The sequence below is a fragment of the Eulemur rufifrons genome, chromosome 15, assembly GCF_041146395.1.
Source record: "Eulemur rufifrons isolate Redbay chromosome 15, OSU_ERuf_1, whole genome shotgun sequence".
NCBI classification, from domain to species: domain Eukaryota; kingdom Metazoa; phylum Chordata; class Mammalia; order Primates; family Lemuridae; genus Eulemur; species Eulemur rufifrons.
In genome coordinates this window covers 23,619,560-23,639,586 of record NC_090997.1, presented here as the reverse complement: position 1 = coordinate 23,639,586, position 20,027 = coordinate 23,619,560, and the positions used below count along the sequence as shown (strand labels likewise).

Below are 20,027 nucleotides of genomic sequence, written 5' to 3'. Positions count from 1 at the left end.
TTTGATAGAGACATGGCTGCAGGATGATGGCAGATGGCCATGATTTGTGGCTCTGTGTGGAGGGCATCACATGCACCTCTAAGAGTACAGGTAGCTACTTAGTTTCAGCAAATCATTGACATGCGGGGATATAGGCTCACTGTGGCCAAATAGTTTACTGACTTTCAAAAGGACATGGAAATCTCTCTTTGTATCTGAAACCTTCCAATTTTCAAGTGTTGGTGACTAACTTTACACTGTATAAGTCAACACTACACTAGCGAAAGAGGCTGTGTTTCTCTGTCAGTCCTGGACGAGGGGTTTGCTATCCTTACTATAGACCATCATCTTCAAATACTATTTTATTTATAAGATGTAATCCCACATTTTTCTAAGTGTTCATGAAGGAAAATGCAAGAAATAATGCTCTGATGTCTTAGGGAGATAATGCTGACACACAATGGCAGGTAGCTGTCTCTTCACTTAACATAAGTTGTCAGAAAATTGCCATGGGATGACAGTGCATATCTGGCGGCGGTGGTGTGGTGATTCTTGTTGCTGTTTTCCCTACATTGAAATCTTAAGTAGTTGCCAGATCTTAAAACTACATTTATCATTCTTTAAAGTCTGATTCACATTATAGTGCTCCTTTAAACACAATTAGAATGCAGTGTCAGGTGTAAATATACTCCATGGTGCTTAAAATGTCTTGCCAACTACTTTTTCAGTCCAAAAGGAAAAGATCTATGAGAAAGGCAATAGGATATCTCTATGTAGGACACAGAGAGTCCATTTACTAGAAGACAAAGGCCCCGGTTTGTTGAAAAAGGACTTCAGAGCTTGGAGCTAGCAGAATTTAATTGGATACATTGTAGTTATTTTGCCTAGCAAAGTATCACTGTGATTCTGCCATAATAGTTTCTTTTAATCTTAGTCGTTTAAAAATCATTATCCCTGATATTCACCAGTAGGAAATAAAAAATTAAAATGATAAAAATGACTATGCATTGTTTCTTACAATAACTTTAAAATATTTGAATCATTGCTAATCATAAATGTATTGGATATTTCTAAAATCTCAAAGATTTAGTCTTCTACATTGACTATTTGTAATGGTAACCTTATTTTCATGGCTTGCTAGCTAAAGTTTGTCTCCTTTCCACTCCGATCCTGCCCACTGCCAATGCTTTGGGTAAATTTTAAGTGCAAAGGAAAAGGAAATTTGTGAATGTATGGGAAAATTAACATGAAACGTAGTGGCCTGTGGGCAGATTTCATTGTACAAAATAAGAAGTTGAAGCAACTGTCACTTTGCAGGTGGCTCAGCGAGCAGCCCAGCTGCAGGAGGCCTTGCTGCACTGTGGGAGGTTCCAGGATGCCCTGGAGTCCCTGCTCAGCTGGATGGTGGACACTGAGGAGCTCGTGGCCAATCAGAAACCCCCGTCGGCTGAGTTCAAAGTGGTGAAGGCCCAGATACAAGAGCAAAAGGTAAGTGAGCGATGCTTTTGTATTGGGTTTCATATTAAATCTTAATAATGAAAGTAAAAATTTGCCTTGTGACTCTCTTTATTTTTATTAATAGTATATCCTAGTTAACTGATTATTGCTGCTATAGAAAATATTTTGTTTTAGTCATTCAACAAATATTTATTAAACATCTGCTGTGGGCCAGGCATTGTTCCAGGTGCTAGGGATACGTCCCTAAATAGAAAAGATAAAAGTTTCTCATTGAGTTTAAAGTCTAGTGGGGAGGGAGGGACAAGGAGGGAGAGACAATAAATAAAGTAAATAAGTGAATTGTGATAAGTTAGCAAGTGATAAATAAAGCAGAGATGGGGAAAGGAATCAGGACATGATGGAGCAAGGGTGGGGAACAGGAAGTGTTCCAAGGGAAGGGACATGTGTGCAATTTTAAACACATAGTCAAGGAAGGCTTCCTTGACAGGATGACATTTGGATGGCAATATCATTGTTTCCTTACATACTAGGTTGATCCATGTGAAATTGCCTTTTGTTAATTTTTCTTTTTTGAAGCAGAGTCTTGCTCTATCACCCAGGCTAGAATGCAGTGGCATCATCCTAGCTCACTGAAGCCTCAAGCTCCTGGCCTCAAGTGATCCGCCTGCCTCAGCCTCTGGAGTAGCTGGGACTACAGGCGCATGCCACCATGCCTGGCTAATTTTTGTATTTTTTTTGTAGAGGTGCAGTCTCTCTGTGTTGCCCAGGCTGTTCTCGAACTCCTGGCTTCAAGCAATCTTTCTGCCTCGCCCTCGGTGTTGGGATTGTAGGTGTGAGCCACCACACCTAGATGAAATTGCCTTTTTAATAGACTAAATATTGACAGTTTCTTGTGGTTCAACCTATTACTAAAGAGGCAAATACTTGATTCATATGTGCTGAGGAATGTACTAGTCTTTAATAGTGTCTTTTGACATTGCTAAAATGGGACCAAGTTGGGAAAACATGATCTTTAGAGGTATGATAACTACTTGGGACCATATGTACAGTTTTTTTGCTTCTGATGGTAGTGGTCAGTTATGAAGTATTTAATGATGCTTTCAGCAGTAGTTTGTCAGCCATGACTTGAAATGACGTGGGAAGTGGTGGCATGGAGGACACTGGTAAGGTTTCTTCCATGTAGAACTTATAAAAAGAAGGAATTGGGTTATTTTAATTACTTTAATTTAAAAATTAAAGTAATTAATTTTTTTTTTTACATTTAAACATTTTTAAATGTAAAACATTTAAAATTTATCTTTCTGTGTTTGGCTTATTCAGTTAGCAGAGTTAATAATAATATACTATATGTTTCAAAATTGCTAGAAGAATACATTTTAAAGGTTCTCACCACAAAAAGTAAGTAGGTGAGGTGATGGATATGTTAATTAGCTTGTTTTAGTCATTCAACAATGTATACCTATATCAAAGGATCGCATTGTCCCTCATAAATGTATACAATTATTATTTGTCAATTAAAAATGGGAAAAAACAACAGAACATTCCACATTTCATCTCAAAAGTTTTTTAATTGAAAACTTACTGCTTGCTTTAATTTGATTTTTTTAATTTCAAAATATTCAGGGGTCCAAATGTTTTTGTTACATGGATAGCTTTTATAATACTTAAGTCAGGGCTGTTAGTGTGCCCATCACCTGAATAGTGTTCATTGTACCTGTTAGATAGGTTTATACCCCACTCGTCCTCCCCCCTTCTTGATTTCCAATGACTTGACTTCTCTCTGTGCCCATCGATTAGTTCCATATTATCAGAGAGGACATGTGGTGTTTGCTTTTCCATTCCTGAGATATGTCACTTAGGATAATGGCCTCCAGTTCCATCTAAATTGCTGCAAAAGACATTAATTCATTTCTTTTTGTGGCTGAGTAGTACTCCATGGTGTGTGTGTGTGTGTGTGTGTATACACTGTAGTGTATACACACACACACACACACACACCCCCCACACACATTTTGTTAATCCACTCATGAATTGATGGTCACTTAGGTTGATTCCACATCTTTGCAATTGTAAATTGTGCTACAATAAACTTTTGAGTGCAGGTATCTTTTGGATAAAATGACTTCTTTTCCTATATGTAGATACCTAGTAGTGGGATTGCTGGGTCAAATGGTAGGTCTACTTTTAGTTCTTTGAGGAAGCTCCATACTGTTTTCCATAGAGGAAATATGGAGTCCCACCAACAGTATATAAGCATTCCTTTCTCTCTGCATCCATGCCAGCACTATTGTTTTTTCACTTTTTAGTAATAGCCGTTCTGGCAGGGGTAAAGTGATATCTCATTGTGATTTTAATTTGCATTTCCCTGATAATTAGTGATGTTAAGAATTCTTTATAACTCTCTAAAAATTCTTTGAAAACTTTAGCATATTGGGAAATTTTACCCATTAGAAATAAATTTAAAGGTGAGGATTTAGGAAACAAAACTGGAAACACACTGTATGTATGGGATTTTTGAGTAACATAACTGCTATCATTTACAATTTAATTTAAAATTAACTCCCAGAGTAAATGATGCTTAGCTAACAAAACCTGTTTTTTGATTTTACTTTCTTAGTTGCTCGCTTTGTTATTAAAATTTATCAAAAATAATACACTTAATTAGTTCTTTTTGCTGCCTAAACCACCTGTTAAACTTTGACTGTATAATGACTTTAGCCTGTGTCAATATGGTTTGTGTTTCTTTCCCTTCTTTTTAAATAAGTTCCTCTTACCTCCTTGGTGGTCTTGATCTCAAAATACTCTTCTAGCTTTTTACTTCTGGGTAACTGTAAAATCTTTAATCCTTAGCTATCAGTCAGGGTCAATTAAGGAACCAATGAAATATTTAGTGTTTTATGCACCTGTGCCTTCCTCGTGGCTGTTAACACAGTGTATGTGCATAGCAGTTGCTCATGAACGATTTGTTTAGATTAGATGAAAGCAACGTAATCCTGAGTCCTTGCTCCCTATATCAAACATTCCATTTCAGGCATCTTGAAATGTTTAATTGGAATTAAATTGAATTTTAATTCTGCTGCTAAATCCTGAAGTATTGGTCTTATTTAGCCAGCTTTGGAGATTTTAGACATCTTCTACCCTATCTTCCTTTGGGGAATAATATTTAAAGGCTTTTTTAGTCTTCATCTTTAAAGTATTTTAGGAGCTAGTCCCACCTAGTAAAAGGAGCCAAGAGCCTCTAGTTTTAGCCTTGCTAACTTGTGAACTTGGTCTGAGTCTTAACTTCCTTATCTGTAATGTATTGTTTAATGTGGGAAAAGGTTTTGAAAACATTAATGATTTATAGGAATCTTTTGTATCTCGACAGGGCAGATAGTTGTTGACTGTTTAGGGCATTGCCATTTCATTACAGTAATGGAGATTTTGCAGTTTTCTCATGATTCAGTGAGGTTATCCTAAGCAGCACTTCTGTGCTATTATTTTATATTTAAAAATTAATGGGGAGTCTTGCCAAGGCAGGAGGATCATTTGAGGTCATGAGTTCGAGACCAGCCTGAGCAAGAGCGAGACCCTGTCTCTACTAAAAATAGAAAAAATTAGCCGGGCAACTAAAAATAGAAACAAACAAAAAAATTAGCCAGGCATGGTGGCCCATGCCTGTAGTCCCAGCTACTCAGGAGGATCTCTTGAGCCCAGGAGTTTGAGGTTGCTGTGAGCTAGGCTGATGCCAGGGCACTCACTCTAGCCCATGCAACAAAGCAAGACTCTGCCTCCAAAAAAAAAAAAAAAAAAAATCAATAGGGAGTCTAGTGGCCTTATCAATATTAGTTTTGCCTACTGTGTAAAGCCCCTACCACAGTATCTGACACAGTAGTAATAAATCATTAAGTAAAATGTAAAACTCTACTTCTCAGATCCTTTTGTATATGCATCCATACAAAATACATATTTTGTCACAGATCAGATGTACTTAGGGCACATTTTACTTTATGTTTATACAATTATTCCCTTGCCTTTAAAAAAAATATTTAATGTTTCATCTCAAGCTTCTCCAAAGATTGTTGGACGACCGCAAATCTACTGTGGAGGTAATCAAACGAGAAGGAGAAAAAATCGCTGCCACAGCAGAGCCTGCAGATAAAGTGAAGATTTTGAAACAGCTGAGTCTCTTGGATAGTAGATGGGAGGCATTGCTTAATAAAGCTGAAACAAGGTAACTTACATACTTCCGATTCTTTTCAAAGAGTAGCACTGGCCTTCATACTGATATTTTGTGTTTTGGTAATACTTTTTTTCAAATCGTCATATTCCTATGTTTATCATGTATGTGGACATAAATAGCAGAGACCGTAATGCCTCTTTCCTCATTCCTCTAATGTTAATGTCTTGTAATCACCAGTTATAACCCAACTCTTTGTTTTAACAAAAACATTTCCTTGAGGGTGATTCATTCCTTTGTTTATTACATAGTTACTCCCTAGTCTACCATGGCTACATCAGGCCCTGAGTTAGGCCTTGAGTTACAGGAGTGAGCTGGACAGAGCATCTCTGCCTTCAGATAGGGTACAGTCTAGGAAGGTTTATAGCCATTGAGAAGTAATGACAAATGTGATGTTTCAAAGCAAAAATACAAGGCGCTGTGGGAGCATGTTATGGAAACCTAGTCTGGGGGCAGGGGAATGACAGCTAAGTTAAGTTTTAAAGGAGGAGCAGGGGTTAGCTGGGAAACAAAGCAGGTAGAAGGTGCTCTAACTTCATGGAGGCTGTTCTCAGCAGTTTTCTTATTACAAAATCTCAACCCCTATTTCATTCTCTGCATTTGATGCCACATTGACCAGCAGTAAGTGGCAGCTACATTGAAGAGTAGCCATCTAGGCTGGTTGGGTTGAAAATAGATAAACCATTGAATCGAATGAGTATGTTCCATAAATTTCTACCTTTTTTGGAACTAGAATGGTGAAGAGAAAGGTTTGTCTAATTTTGAATTATGAAGTATAATTAAATATAGTTTTAGGACCATAGAATGAGGTGCTCCTAAGGAGTCTGAAAGTCTCATGTTGTCCTTAATGTGTGTCAGTGGATTAACCCTTTTGTGTAATGCCCTAGGATGTTGTGCCTTGGTTGTGATGGAAGATACTCTCAGTAATTTTTTTTTTAAATAAATAAATGAATGTCTGGATCTCTGCTTTACTGCCATAACTGGTCTTCTTTTCCCAAAACCTTCCTGACAGTGATGTTAAATGGAGGGATGTTGGTAATAGTTACGATTCACACCCAGATTTATTGTTCACAATTTAAATCATAGTAAATGAAACCCAATCATGAAATAGTTATTTCCACTGATTCTATATTGTTAGATATTTGAATTTAGAAAACAAGAGTCATAGATACTGATAATCCAGAAGTTAAAAAGAATATAGTAATTTTATTCATTTTTTTAGGATCAAGTGTATTTCAACTGAAAGTTTTAAAAAATATATGTATATATAGTTTGTGGGATATTGATACAGAAATTGTATTTAGTAGCTTGTGCCAATTTTCCATAATTCCCTTCTTCCCCATAAAAATCTAATTTCCCAAATCACGTAATTCCATAAGAATTAAATGTGATAAGAAGTTAAGACAACAGCTCTTGATCCTAGCAGAAATCATGTACAGGATTTGATACTGAATCAGGTATTCTGTGTACAAATCAACACAATACAATCAGTTGCCCTAGGTAAGCACTGAGAACAGTGGAAGCTGGTTTTAGTTTACATGAGTCCTCTGCAATTGAAGAAACTGTGTGTTTTCTAAAAGTACTTCAAACTACAAGTAAAAGTCCAAGGAATATTTTGGATTATCTCTCTTCTGTTCATGATATTTTGATCCATAAAATATTAACTATTGCTTTTGGGAAATATTCCTGACACCGAACTTTTTAAAGTAGGAATCCCTATTCATTCCACTAAGGAGATATGTATGCTCTTCAAAATTTGAATCCAGTTTTGACCATTTGATTAAAAGCAATCTGAGGAACTTGTGTTCCAATCAAAATTAATATATAAAGCACTTAAAATAAGACCTGGCACAGAATATGTATTCAATAAATATTACCTATTATTATTATTGCCATTGTTATTATAACATTGCTATTATTATAGCTATAATTATTAGAAGTATTATTACAAAAGATTACTTCAGACTTTCATGAGATTCAGGCACCTGAGGAAGACCTGTTGGTCAACTTCAATTTTATTTAATTGAAATACTATTTTAACATATTCTTTCAATATTAGAGATTTAAATTTTAACCTCGATGGTTTCTACAAAAAGTGTTTAGAGTAGAATTCAGGAGCATGACTGAAGATTTTTGTTGAATATTTCACACATTCTTCATCCCTAAATGACCTTTATCTTGGCACATTTGTAGGAATCGTCAGTTGGAAGGTATCTCGGTGGTAGCACAGCAATTTCATGAAACCTTAGAACCGCTGAATGAGTGGCTTACAACCGTGGAAAAGAGGCTGGTGAATTGTGAACCCATAGGAACCCAAGCAGCTAAACTTGAGGAACAAATTGCACAGCACAAAGTAAGATATAACTCACACATTAGTAAGATTCAGTTTTTATTTTGTGGTTTTATGACATAAATTTGTGTTACATACTATTGTTGTTTTATGCATTATTGCAAACCAAATCCATTTCAAATGTCATGCTTTAGTTTTATTTATGTTTTCATTTTTATTTGTCCATTCTTTTTGTTTTTCTCCTTTCTTTTCTTAAACTTTATTTAGGCCTTAGAAGATGACATCATCAATCACAATAAACATTTACACCAGGCTGTTAGCATTGGCCAGTCCTTAAAGGTTTTGAGCTCCAGGGAGGATAAAGATATGGTGCAGAATAAATTAGACTCCTCTCAAGTATGGTACATTGAGATTCAAGAGAAAAGTCACAGCAGGTCTGAGCTCCTCCAACAGGCCTTGTGTAATGCTAAGATTTTTGGGGAAGATGAAGTTGAGCTGATGAACTGGCTGAACGAAGTGCATGGCAAGCTGAGCAAGCTCTCAGTCCAGGAGTGCAGCCCCGAGGGGCTGTGGAAGCAGCAGGCTGAACTTCGGGTATTTTGATTTATTTCATTTCGTTTTTTTTTTTTTTTTCATTTCAGTTGTCATTATTTTCTCAGTCTTCCTTGTTTCTGTGTTATTTATTTTATATCCATTATAATTTAGATGAATCGCTGCACTCAAAAAAGACTTCGCCTGTATATGCAGATTTTTTTAATGAAGTCATTTTTTAAAAAGACATTGAATTTATCCTGTTGGCTGGATCTTTCACTTTTCATTTTGTTATTTTATTGCTGGATACAAAGACCCATCATTAAGCAGCACCCCAGTACCTCCACGTAGCCCATTTCCATAAGGCCCTAAGTATTTTCAGAAAGGGAGAATACTGTGAATTATAAGAACATGGGACATGGGGCATAGTGGGGAAAAGAAGAGGCATAAACATGGCAACAATAATGAATATTTGAAAATGTGAGGTATCTACTCAAATAGCTCTGTGAAACCTACTTGAAATTCTCTGAGATTAACTAATGCTAATGCTGATTTAATTTTTTCTCTCCTACATAAAAACCGGTACCTGTGTTTTTAGGTTCTGCAAGAGGACATCTTACTCAGGAAACAAAATGTAGATCAGGCATTACTAAATGGTTTAGAACTACTTAAACAAACCACAGGTGAGATATCTTTCCAATCCAATAATCGTGCAGTCAGCATTTTGCATTGTTTGCAAAATATTTTAGGGATGGGGAACAAAGCAAAACACTTTATAATTTGGGGACCGTTCCAAGACTTCATTCTGGAGAATGCTTTCAAGACCAATCAAGGCGGGGTTTAGAATATGATCTCACCTTTTTCTCATGATCTCCCTTGAGTTCTTGATGGAAGTTGTGTGTATTACTCATAAAGCACTTTGGCACAGGAGCTAGTCAGAGAAGCCCACGACAGAGTTACATTAGTTTTCCACTTGTGGAATGCAGATGAACACATAGGTTGTAGACAGTTTTTTTTTTTTTTTTAAGATAGATCGCATTGCAGTAACACACATTATGGTTATATGCATGGCTATACATAGGCTTCATTTCTTCATGCTTGAATCACTAAGAAAACAAATGCTTGATTTAATATCTACGTGAGAAGATTTTAGAACAACTCAGAGAGACTAACTTGTTTTAGTGATTCCTTTGGCCATAGGAGTTTTACTGTACCTATGTCCAGTTCAGCAATATGTATGGAGTGGGGGCAAGTACCATTTATTATGAGTTGGAGAAATTCAATATCATATCTAGAGCCTTGAGTTAGAAGTCTGAAGCTCAGGATGCAGTTTCTCGGTGTATCTGAAAATGAGGTAGAGGCAATTAAGGATCCGCTGGAATAGTGCAGTTGAGTAATGATGAGTAACTAAGAGCAGAGAGGTTAAGCATCTTGCCCAGAGTAACCCACCTTTAAAGCCATGCATGAGGTCACTATCTGAACTCAGGAGGTTTTTAACCCCTGTTCTTTGAAAACTGAAAGCCTCATACATAGATACAAAAGTACTGCCCTGCACATACCTAAAGGCACTTAGCCCTTTCCAGTATGTACATTTGTATTTTCAGAATGGTTTAGAGTTGCCTGAAATCCTGGGAAAGATTAAAATCTAGAGAAGGGCTTCTCTTGGGTCAGATCATCATTAGAAAAATGTCTCTTTTTTCCCCCCAGAAAATGTCATCAGTGAGCCATAATATCTGAAGAACCTGCCCCCTCCCCCAACTTTGGCCTTTCATAAGAAATAACATGCCTTTGAAATTGTAGGTGATGAAGTTTTAATCATTCAAGATAAATTGGAAGCCATTAAAGCAAGGTACAAAGACATTACCAAACTGAGCACCGATGTAGCCAAGACTCTGGACCAGGCACTGCAGCTTGCAAGGCGGCTGCACTCCACGCACGAGGCTCTGTGCACCTGGCTGGACGGAGTGGAGGTGGAATTACTTTCCTATGAAACTCAGGTTCTGCAAGGAGAAGCAGCAAGCCAAGCACAAGTGAGGCAAAAAGTATGCTCTGATTTATACATTTTGGATCAGTTTATTATCTTTTAAGGAGTCTTATTCACACAGGAATTAAATTGTGTTTGTCTTGTGTCATTACTAATATGCTGAAAGATGCCTTGGTGGGCGGGGACCCAACAGAAATTGGCAGCCGATCAGCAGTCTAAACTTTCAGGAACCCAAAGATGAAAACAGTATATTATGGTTTCTTTTAAGAGTCTTATACTTATTACACAAGAGACAGAATGATGAGAACAGGAAAAAAAGGAAAATGATCATTGTTTCAGAGATACACATAATTTTGTTGGAATAACAATATTTCTGTAAACTAGCATGGGGTGGGCTATCTAATTATATGACAAAAATAGCATACTGCCATGCTAATCATTCTTCTTTTCAGAGATATCGGTCTCTGTTTTTATCATCCCTGAAATATGATCACATATGGGTGAAGGGGAGTTGGTGAGGTCAGGCTCACTGAGCCTGTAATGATTCCGCTAGAATGATTGAAAGCCAGTGTGTCCTCATTTTGAAGCTCACTTAATTCTGGCTTAATTCCTTTTTTTTTTTTTTTTTTTTAAACTTTTCTGTTACCTGATTACTTAGAGGTTCTCAGAAAGCAAAGAATAATACATGTTAACTTGCTTGGTATTGTTTCCCAAATTTTAAATATTTATATTAAATTTCAAAGATAAAATCTTGCCATGTCGACAAATGACTTGTTCTTTGAACTTCTCAGGAAACACTTTCCTTTTTGCAAAATAGCTTTAAATAACAAAGGTTTATTTAACTTAACTGAAACTAAGGGGATGGCCGAAGTGTCACATTATTGGCCTGCACAGAACTTTGGCCCCAAGAATAGTTAAAGGAAAATTCTGTCCAAACTCTTAAGGGGTACCCACATATTTGTATGTGTTCAGGAACTGCAGAAGGAAGCTAAGAACAACAAAGCCTTACTGGACTCCCTTAACGAAGTGAGCAGTGCTTTGCTGGAACTGGTACCATGGAGGGCAAGAGAAGGACTTGAGAAAATGGTAGCTGAGGACAACGAGCGCTACCGATTAGTGAGCGACACCATCACTCAGAAAGTGGAGGAGATCGATGCCGCCATTCTGAGATCACAGCAGGTAGGGACAAGTGGTTTGTTGTCTAAGCAATCAATGTTCTCCAGCTGTTCCCAGAGCCTTTACCTGAACAAAGACGCCTGTGGATAGTGTTTCCATTCATTTCTTGTGCTTCAAAAATGAAAGGGTGGATTCGAAAAGAATTTGACTGGGCTGCTTGGGTGTCTGAGTGCCAGGGCCAGGCTAATCTGTACATTGTTAACAGCCATCTGCCTCCCTGTTTCAGAGATTTGTCCTTATCAAGTCAGACCCTAGGAAGATCAATGCTTTCCAAACCAACTGCTTTTGTCTATGTATATGCATATTGCTAAAATTAATTGTATGCCTTGACTAAGCCTGACCTGTATGTGAGTAAATGTTTTGAGTTACCATGTAAGTCAGTATTAACTGTTGATTTACAGAAAACTATGGCAAAGAGAAAGTATTCTTTTTAAAATGGAAACTATTTTGTTGGTAATGTGGAGTTTTTTTTTTTTCTGAAGATGACTGAAGGGGAAACAATTATAGTTTCTGACCTGTCTGCAACTCATACAGAGTGTATATATTGCAAGAGGTTTTTAGTCACCCAGCCTTTACCACAGCTCTCTCAGAGTGCTGTGGGCCATGAGTGGGGTCCTGGAAAAAGAAGTTTATAATGCATGTTTGATTAACTTTTATTGAAATCTCTGTGAATATTTACATGAAGTCATCAGACTTATTATAAACTTTATGTGTGGGGGTAGTGTGCTATCACTCTGTACTTGAGAGCAGAGCTTGGGAAGGGATGTGACTAAGCTTATACTTGTACAAGCCAAAAGCAAGAAACACAAATCTAGCAGATTCTGTGGGAGCATCCAAAATTAATTTTCTAATGTTGCCGTAAAAGTGTAATTTATATAGTTCTGAAGCATAATGCTCCACTCCTCATTTTAGTGCTGTGCTCGACAATCACAAAAGCTGATGAAATACAATGATACCAAAGGCCCTGCCTAAGAAATTTTTGTGAGGGAGGGCATTCACACTTGAGGAATGTATTTTCTATGTTTTTCAAGTTTAGAGGACTTTATATGCCTTATTATTATAGGAAAATAAGTGTGTTTATTTGTGAAGTTTATTCGAGTATTTAAATACTGAATTTTTTTCACTGGAAATTATGTGAACATTTCAGAACTAGCACTGAAGACTTCTCTAAATAGTAAGACAAGCATTCTGTACTCCTGGGAGTAAGATTTTCTTGAGAAATTGACTATGGTTGATTAGCTCAATAAAGTAAGAGTGTAACAAGGGCAAGGTCACAGGCTGAGTTTCACTTGGTTAGTAAGCTCTGATAGGCGCCAAGGTCATTGACTGTGGCCTAATTCTATTCAGGGTTTTGCAGCTGTTTTCCAAAGGGAAAGAAAATAACCAGGTCGGTGTAAGTTTTCTAGAACGCCAAAACATATACTTCATACATCCTACTGGAAAATAATTATTTGGGTTTTTTTTTCCTGATATAATCATTTCTTATAGAAAATTTTGAGATTTTTCTGAACAAATACAGAAAAATTCATGAAAGAAAGAATATGTAAGCAATTTGGTCTATATTCTTCCCACCTTTCTTTTGAGAGAGAGAGAATGAATATATATATAGTAAAAGTCTTACTACTGGTAGGTCATCAGCTAATATTAATGCCATTAATACCTTCTGGTTGTTCACATGTGTATGTGTATCTTCATGTCTTTGAAATGCCTGCAAGTCTGTCCAATGAAATACCTCCAGCAGGCCTAAACAGACACAGGTATCTATAACTGGGAGGACCATGTACAGTGTACAACATGTAGAGAAGCAACTTGCCTGTGATCCCATGGCCAGTAAGTGGTGGAGTTGCAACTAGAATTTAATCCAGATCTCCTTCTACCTCACTACTGTGCCTCCTTATAACTTATAGAGAGAGGAAAAACCCTGAGGGGTGATGCATTTTTTCCTTAATATTCTTCACTAATCTGAAGGAAGGTGCCATTATTAGAGCAAAACAGAAGTATATAATGAAAATATTGCCAGCCATAAGGATTGTGGAACATGAGAATGTAATGCTAAAAGAGTCATGAACATCATTGTGTAGGCAAGTTTAACAACAGAATAGTAGATACCTGTCTCTCTGGTGTGGCAGAGATTTTGCACTTAAAAGATAAGTTTCTAAACTCATAATTTTCAAGTTTATAAAGGAGCTAATATATCACTGAAATTATTTTATAAGCTTGGCCACTTACAGATGTTTGGAATTAGAACCAGGGTACAGTTTGGTAATAAAGTGTTTTCTGTTTTACCCAATGATAATATATCCATGAAATGTAAAAAGGAATGATGGAAAAAAAAAACAAAAAAAAAAAACACCTTTGGACCTGGATGTTAGCCACATATTTTACACTATCTGTTTTATGTTGTATAAATTATCTACCATTCTGTGTCTCTTCTCCATATGAAATATGGACATGATCTGACGTCAGTTCACCTTTTAAAATACATCTATAGTCACACACACTTTGTTTTATTAACTGAGAGACTCTTCCCCAGACCTCTACCTCCAACATACCCACACCCGTAAGTGATAGGGTAAGGATGTGTGCCTCGAACAATACTTGATAATTTTAAAAGTTATAGATTTAGTGCTTTGTCCCTGAATGACCTTGCTAAGTTAGATTAGATTTTAAATGGCTAGATGTTCTGGGTTTTCTAAGCAAATTTCTCTTAAGATATTTCATATTTTGCCCAGTATTAACGTTGTTTATATACAGATATACCTCTTTTATAATGTTGTAACCTGCTTTTTGGAATTTAACAAAATTATAAGCACTTTGCAAACTGGCAAGCCACTGTCACAGAGTGTGTTGACTTCCAAACATCACGTGTGAGATGCAAAGAAAAACATGGAAAAGAATTAAAAGTTTGAAAAAAGAGAAGGGAGCGTGGAGGTATCTTCTAATTAGCATGTACTTTGTAACCAACTTGTATACATTTAGTTTTTAAAAATGTTCTGATTTGACATGGTTAGATTTCCATGTTAATCCTATGTCATAATAATAGTTTTGAAGGGATATGCTATTGAATTTTGATATCATAGTGACGCAGACCCTATTTGTTATTATTTCAGAAATAATTGAACAGCCTTGGTTATGGGCAAATGATTGAGGACTATATGCGCTAGGTGCTACCCGTTAACAAGCTCCTACATCTGACTCTACAGATTTGCAGGCATTGATGTTTTGAAAAGTATATTCTTTTTTAAAAGAATTGGGCCCATTCATTACATTAGGAAAAATCTGAGCAGAGAGAGGCAGCTTAGTAAATAATGATGTTGAGCTAAACTGCCTCCTCTCACAATACATGCCATTATCTGAGTTACAAACTGTACATATTTTTGCATTTTAAACCTACACACAGTAGCATAGCTTTGTTGCTTTCTTTCTACAAGCTCTGTGGAAATGTGGAAAGGGCACTTTTGCTTGAAAGATGTGTACAAACTTGTATCCTGAATTCAGACTACCCTGATTGTTTGTTTAAACCTCGGCACTTCATCATCCTTTGCCTCTTACAAATGTACAATTGTCAGAAGTTGCTAAAATATGTGTATCTCGCTGGGTTTGGGAATCCCAAGCATTCTTCGGCAGCTTTAATTGCTTGGCTTATGTAAGTGGGCCCCATAATAACCCTGTTATAAAGGCCCATGGATTGTTGGTTTGGGTGCAATTAAAACAAACAGCTCATTGGGTCATTAGGAATCAGCCTCGGAGAAAAATACCACCTGTTTATTTCTTTTAAAGAACCAGAAGTAAACATCCGCTACGGAAATGAGATCTGTTTAGACCCTCCAGGTGTTGAGGGTGGGAAAACACGGGCTCTATTATAAATAATCAGAAGCAAAGTGGAAGGAAATGCTAATCAAAAGAAAGTGATAAGATCCCCGTCAGGGGAAGGGAGTAGAAAGGATGTCCTTGAGGTTAAGGCTTGCATATCACTTTGTCTTAGTCCTCTATTTCCACTCAATTTGTAGGAGAGTGGCGAAATGTTTAAATATTAGGTTAAAACCTATTACTTATTGACTCTTGTGGTATTTGAACCATTTTTGGTGAAATCACATGAATATTTTTAATTCATGAAGCCCAAATTATATACAAGCACAAACAGTAAACATGGCAAATAAGAGTGCAGTCCTAAAGTCAGACCACCTTGGTTAGACTCTCAGGTCCAGCGTTTACTAGCTGGATAATCTTTCGTAAGGTAGGTAACTTCCCTTTGCCCCATTTTTCTCAGCTGCAAGTGGAGTTAATGGTAATACCCACATTATACAGTTGGCAGGATTAAAGGAGATATTGCAAGTTAAGCACTTAGAACAATGTGTTCAGTAAGATGCTGGCTGCTATTGTTTTAGGGAGTTTTTCAGGAATATTTAGAGAGAGCCATTTATATCTTCACTAACTTTTTAGGAAATTGCTGAAATGCTCGTTCAGCTATAATAGGAGTTACAGTAGCTAGGGTTGATGGTTAGACTCCACTGATGCTACCTATTAAAATACTTCCCAGAATGCAGTTATGGATGCCGAGATTATCAACAATTTATTTTAAGTCAAATTTTGCTACTTGTATGAGCAGTAACCAAAATTATTAAAATTTGGTCCAATAGTATTGCTCACCATGTTGCTCACATGTAAAATGAGCCATTTTTATAGTCCATTGCAAATACACACATTAACCAGTCATTTGAATGAGTCATAGACCTAAAATGCCTTGCCTCCCTGTAAATGGCTTCATGTAGACCCTGTGGCTATTCCATTTGTTGCTTAACAATAAATGTTTGCTAATTCAATAAAAATTTATTCTCAAATGGCAGAAGAGAAGTATTTCTGCTTGAAGACTTGTTTTCTTTTAGCAGAACAAATATTTGACTTGGTCAAAGAAACATTGTTTAAGTTTCAGCTTTCCATTTTGGCAACTTAGATGGTATCATCATACTGGTTTTCACTGGATACTTTTTTTTTTTTAAGGGAGGAGACATAGTGTTAAGTGAATATTAACTCTTAACAGCCTGACTTTCTTTATTATTAATAGAACTGTCATATTAATGCTGTCTTACTTTTAACAGCCTGTGCACAAACAAGAGGGGTGATGTATCACTTTATTTTTTCAGGGACAACAGAAGAAAAAAATTCATGACTGTTAAATTTTATTCGAATATCTTGAAGCATTTACACTCAGGTAGAAAGGCCTGAACTATCAAATATGCAGCTTCATTGTGTATGCCTTGAAAGCTAATGATCCACATTAGAAGACTCTTTCACTTCTTTTTCATGAGGATTCTTTCTCCACACCTAAAGCTGCTGAATTCATTGATGAAATATTTTTCTTTTGTTTTCATATTAACCAATAATTGCTAATGAGTAGCTCCATTTAAACTTAAATATTGTAATTACTGAGCCAGATTAAGATAGACTTTTTCAAGCGGTTTCTTGGATTCCTTATAATGAAAGAAAGTCTGCCCCTAAGCTTGACAAATATTAAAAAATAAATTCTACCCCATATTGTTGGGGGTACAGCAAAACTGCTTGTGAGAATATAAAGTAACACATTCTCTCTGAAGGGCAATCTGACAGTATATATCTGAAGGAGAGAATGCAAACAGGAACTTCCAGGTCAGATGTTACCCGCAGAATTGCTTTGCTTTTTTCTTTTTGTAATTAAACTTGTTATAAGATCATTGTAGATTCACGTGCAACTGTAAGAAATAATACAGAGAGATCCTGTTTTACCCTTTACTCAGTTTCCCTCATGGTAATATCTTTATAGTAAAATAGCACAAGCAGGATATTGACATTGATGCAGCCAAGATACAGAACGTGGCCATCACTCATGTTGTCCTTTATAGCCACGCCCACTCCCTCCCACCTCTACCCTCTCCTAAACTCCTGTCAACCACAAATCTAGTCTCCACATCTACACTTTTATCATTTCAAAAATGTTTGAGTACTTTTTCAGCCACAAGCTCTTTTTCCATTCTGTTTTGGAATATGATAACATGAATATTAGATCTTCTTTTATGGGTACACAGGTTCTTGAGGCTCTCTTGGATTTTTTTTTTTTTTCTGGTCTCTTTTCTATTATTCAGTTTGGGTTGTGTAGTTTCTGTTGTTCTATCATCCACTTTAGTGAATCTTTCCTCTGTCCCCTTCATTGAGCTGATCCACTAAGATTTTTATTTCAATTATTTTTCAGTTCTAAAATTTTCATTTGGGTCTTCTTTTATTATGTGTATTCTATTTCTTTGATGTGATATTGTATTTTGTTGCTGAGGCCTTCTAATTTTTTATTTGTTTCAACCATGAGCATTCAAAGATGCTTGTTGAAGCATTTTTATCACAGCTGTTTTAAAATCTTTGTCAGATAATTCTGGCATTTCTGCCATCTAGGTATTGTCTTCTGTGTGATCATCTTCTTTAATTCAGTTTGAGATCGTCCGGTTCTTATATAATGTTATGAGTCTTGGATTTTAAACTTTCTGTTTTAACTGCCTTTCTCTGATACCACTCTGGGAAAAGAAGCTGAGGGTCCTACCAGGTAGAGGTAGAAGTCCAGGTTCCCCACGCAACCTCTGTTGCTAGTGAGGGGGTGTGCTCCTCACTTCTGGGTGGGAGTGGGAGTTCCAGCTCTCCCCATGGTCTCCAGTGACACTGTGGGGTGGGGCCTTGTTTTTGGCCAGTGGGGATGAAGGTTCTGGCTCCCTAATTGGCCTTCTCTAACGTCATCCCAGCAGGGGTGTTGGGGACCTTGTCATAGCCTCATGAGGGTAGAAGTCTAGGCTTCCCCTTCATCCTTCCTTGGCATGAGCCTGGTTGGGGCCACAGTTTTTTTCTTTCTGTGGTGTTTGGTTGGAATAGAGTAGTTACGGTCTAAAAGTTTTCTGTCTTGCTAGGCTACTTTTTTCCTGGTCCTTTGGCTAAAGAGAGCAGGTCTGACAAAGCCCCAGGCAGACCTGCTCTCAAACACATTGATGTTGCCAGTTTTTCTAGTATCCAATCCTGGATAAGTGAGGCAAAAAGAAAACCCAGAGAACTCACCACCATGTTATCCCTCAGGGCCTAAGGTCCATAGCAGTTCTGCTCTCTTCTCTTCTTTTTGTGGTGTCTTCTCTTGTATGTTCTATATATAATATAATGCCCAGGATTTTTAGGCATACTTATCATGAAGAACAGAGGAAAGTTCATCTACTCCATCTTCCCATTAGTTGGCATAGTGTTGCATAGAGTTTTAAAAGTATGAATTATGTTTTAAGTTACTTTCTTATCTCTACCCATCTTTCCCCTAACCTAGCTATTCCCCTACCCACATCTGGATTTCCAGCTTCTTTTGAAAAGTTGGCAGATCTACCAGTACTGGACTAGAGTACCCACAATGTTCATTCTCCTTTGTTTCTTCCAATGGAGGCCATTGTTCGTTATCATTCATCATTGGTGCTTTGGGGTGTCACATGCCCACTTTATTCGCGTATGGTAACTGCTTGGCCCCAGAAAGCAATGGGCTTATCTGATATAAGGCATTAAAAATGTTCATGCTCTTTGACTTTGCAGTCACTTCTAGGAATCTACACCAAGGAACTAATTAGAGATGCCATCAGAAACTTATGCACAAGGATAGTCATTACAGGGTTGTTTATATAATAGCAAAAAATGCAGAAAGCCTAAATGAAAATATCCAGGTATGCTAGAATACAGTGATGTTATTTAAAAAGAATATGACATGGGAAATGTTCATAATAAATGAAAAAGCAGGATATGAAACTGTTTATACAATGTTATCCTAGACCTTCACAAATCTTCTCTTTCAACTTCTGGAAGAAAATACACTAAAATACCAACAGTATTACCTCCATGTTTTAATTTCCTCCTGTATATTTTTCTGTGCTTTATGAATTTCTACTGTGCTCATGAATTACTGTTATGATCAGGATGATAAAATTTCTTAAAATATTTATGAATGCTCTTGAAAGTGTTTTCTGCCATTATTAAATGAGATGTTCAAAAATTATACATGAATCATATGGGAGTACATGCTGCATACATAGAGACATATATTTACAAATGCATTTATACATAATGGTATAATAAATAAATGGGAATGTTTCATTCTTTTTGCTGGGAATCATGAATGCTATCTGCATATCATATGAGTTGAGGTGATGGGTGAAATGATTAAAAGATGGTACCTAGCTGTTGACTTTTGTAGCTGTTATATTTGATAGTACTCCTAAGGAGCAAATTATTAAGACTGCTACAAAAGGAGGCAACAGTGCTAGCTGTCTTAAAATCATTAACGCAGTGTTATGAATTCAGCATGTTTTAAGAGCTTGTGCTTAATTACTCTGTGGAAAGTTCTCCTTTCT

General features: G+C 36.7%; 1 protein-coding gene across 10 annotated transcripts in view; it reads left to right on the top strand.

The window, feature by feature from the left end:
- Positions 1-20,027, top strand: part of DST (dystonin) — a 443,403-nt gene that overhangs the window by 365,306 nt on the left and 58,070 nt on the right. For 8 of the 10 annotated variants that reach the window (XM_069487494.1, XM_069487495.1, XM_069487497.1 and 5 more), the window contains 7 exons: positions 1,297-1,467; positions 5,484-5,650; positions 7,850-8,009; positions 8,214-8,540; positions 9,076-9,160; positions 10,278-10,519; positions 11,434-11,640. In XM_069487494.1, coding sequence (XP_069343595.1) covers positions 1,297-1,467; positions 5,484-5,650; positions 7,850-8,009; positions 8,214-8,540; positions 9,076-9,160; positions 10,278-10,519; positions 11,434-11,640 — 1,359 coding nt within the window. The remainder of the gene's footprint in view (positions 1-1,296; positions 1,468-5,483; positions 5,651-7,849; positions 8,010-8,213; positions 8,541-9,075; positions 9,161-10,277; positions 10,520-11,433; positions 11,641-20,027) is intronic. The other 2 variants (XM_069487498.1, XM_069487493.1) reach the window with 1 other exon arrangement.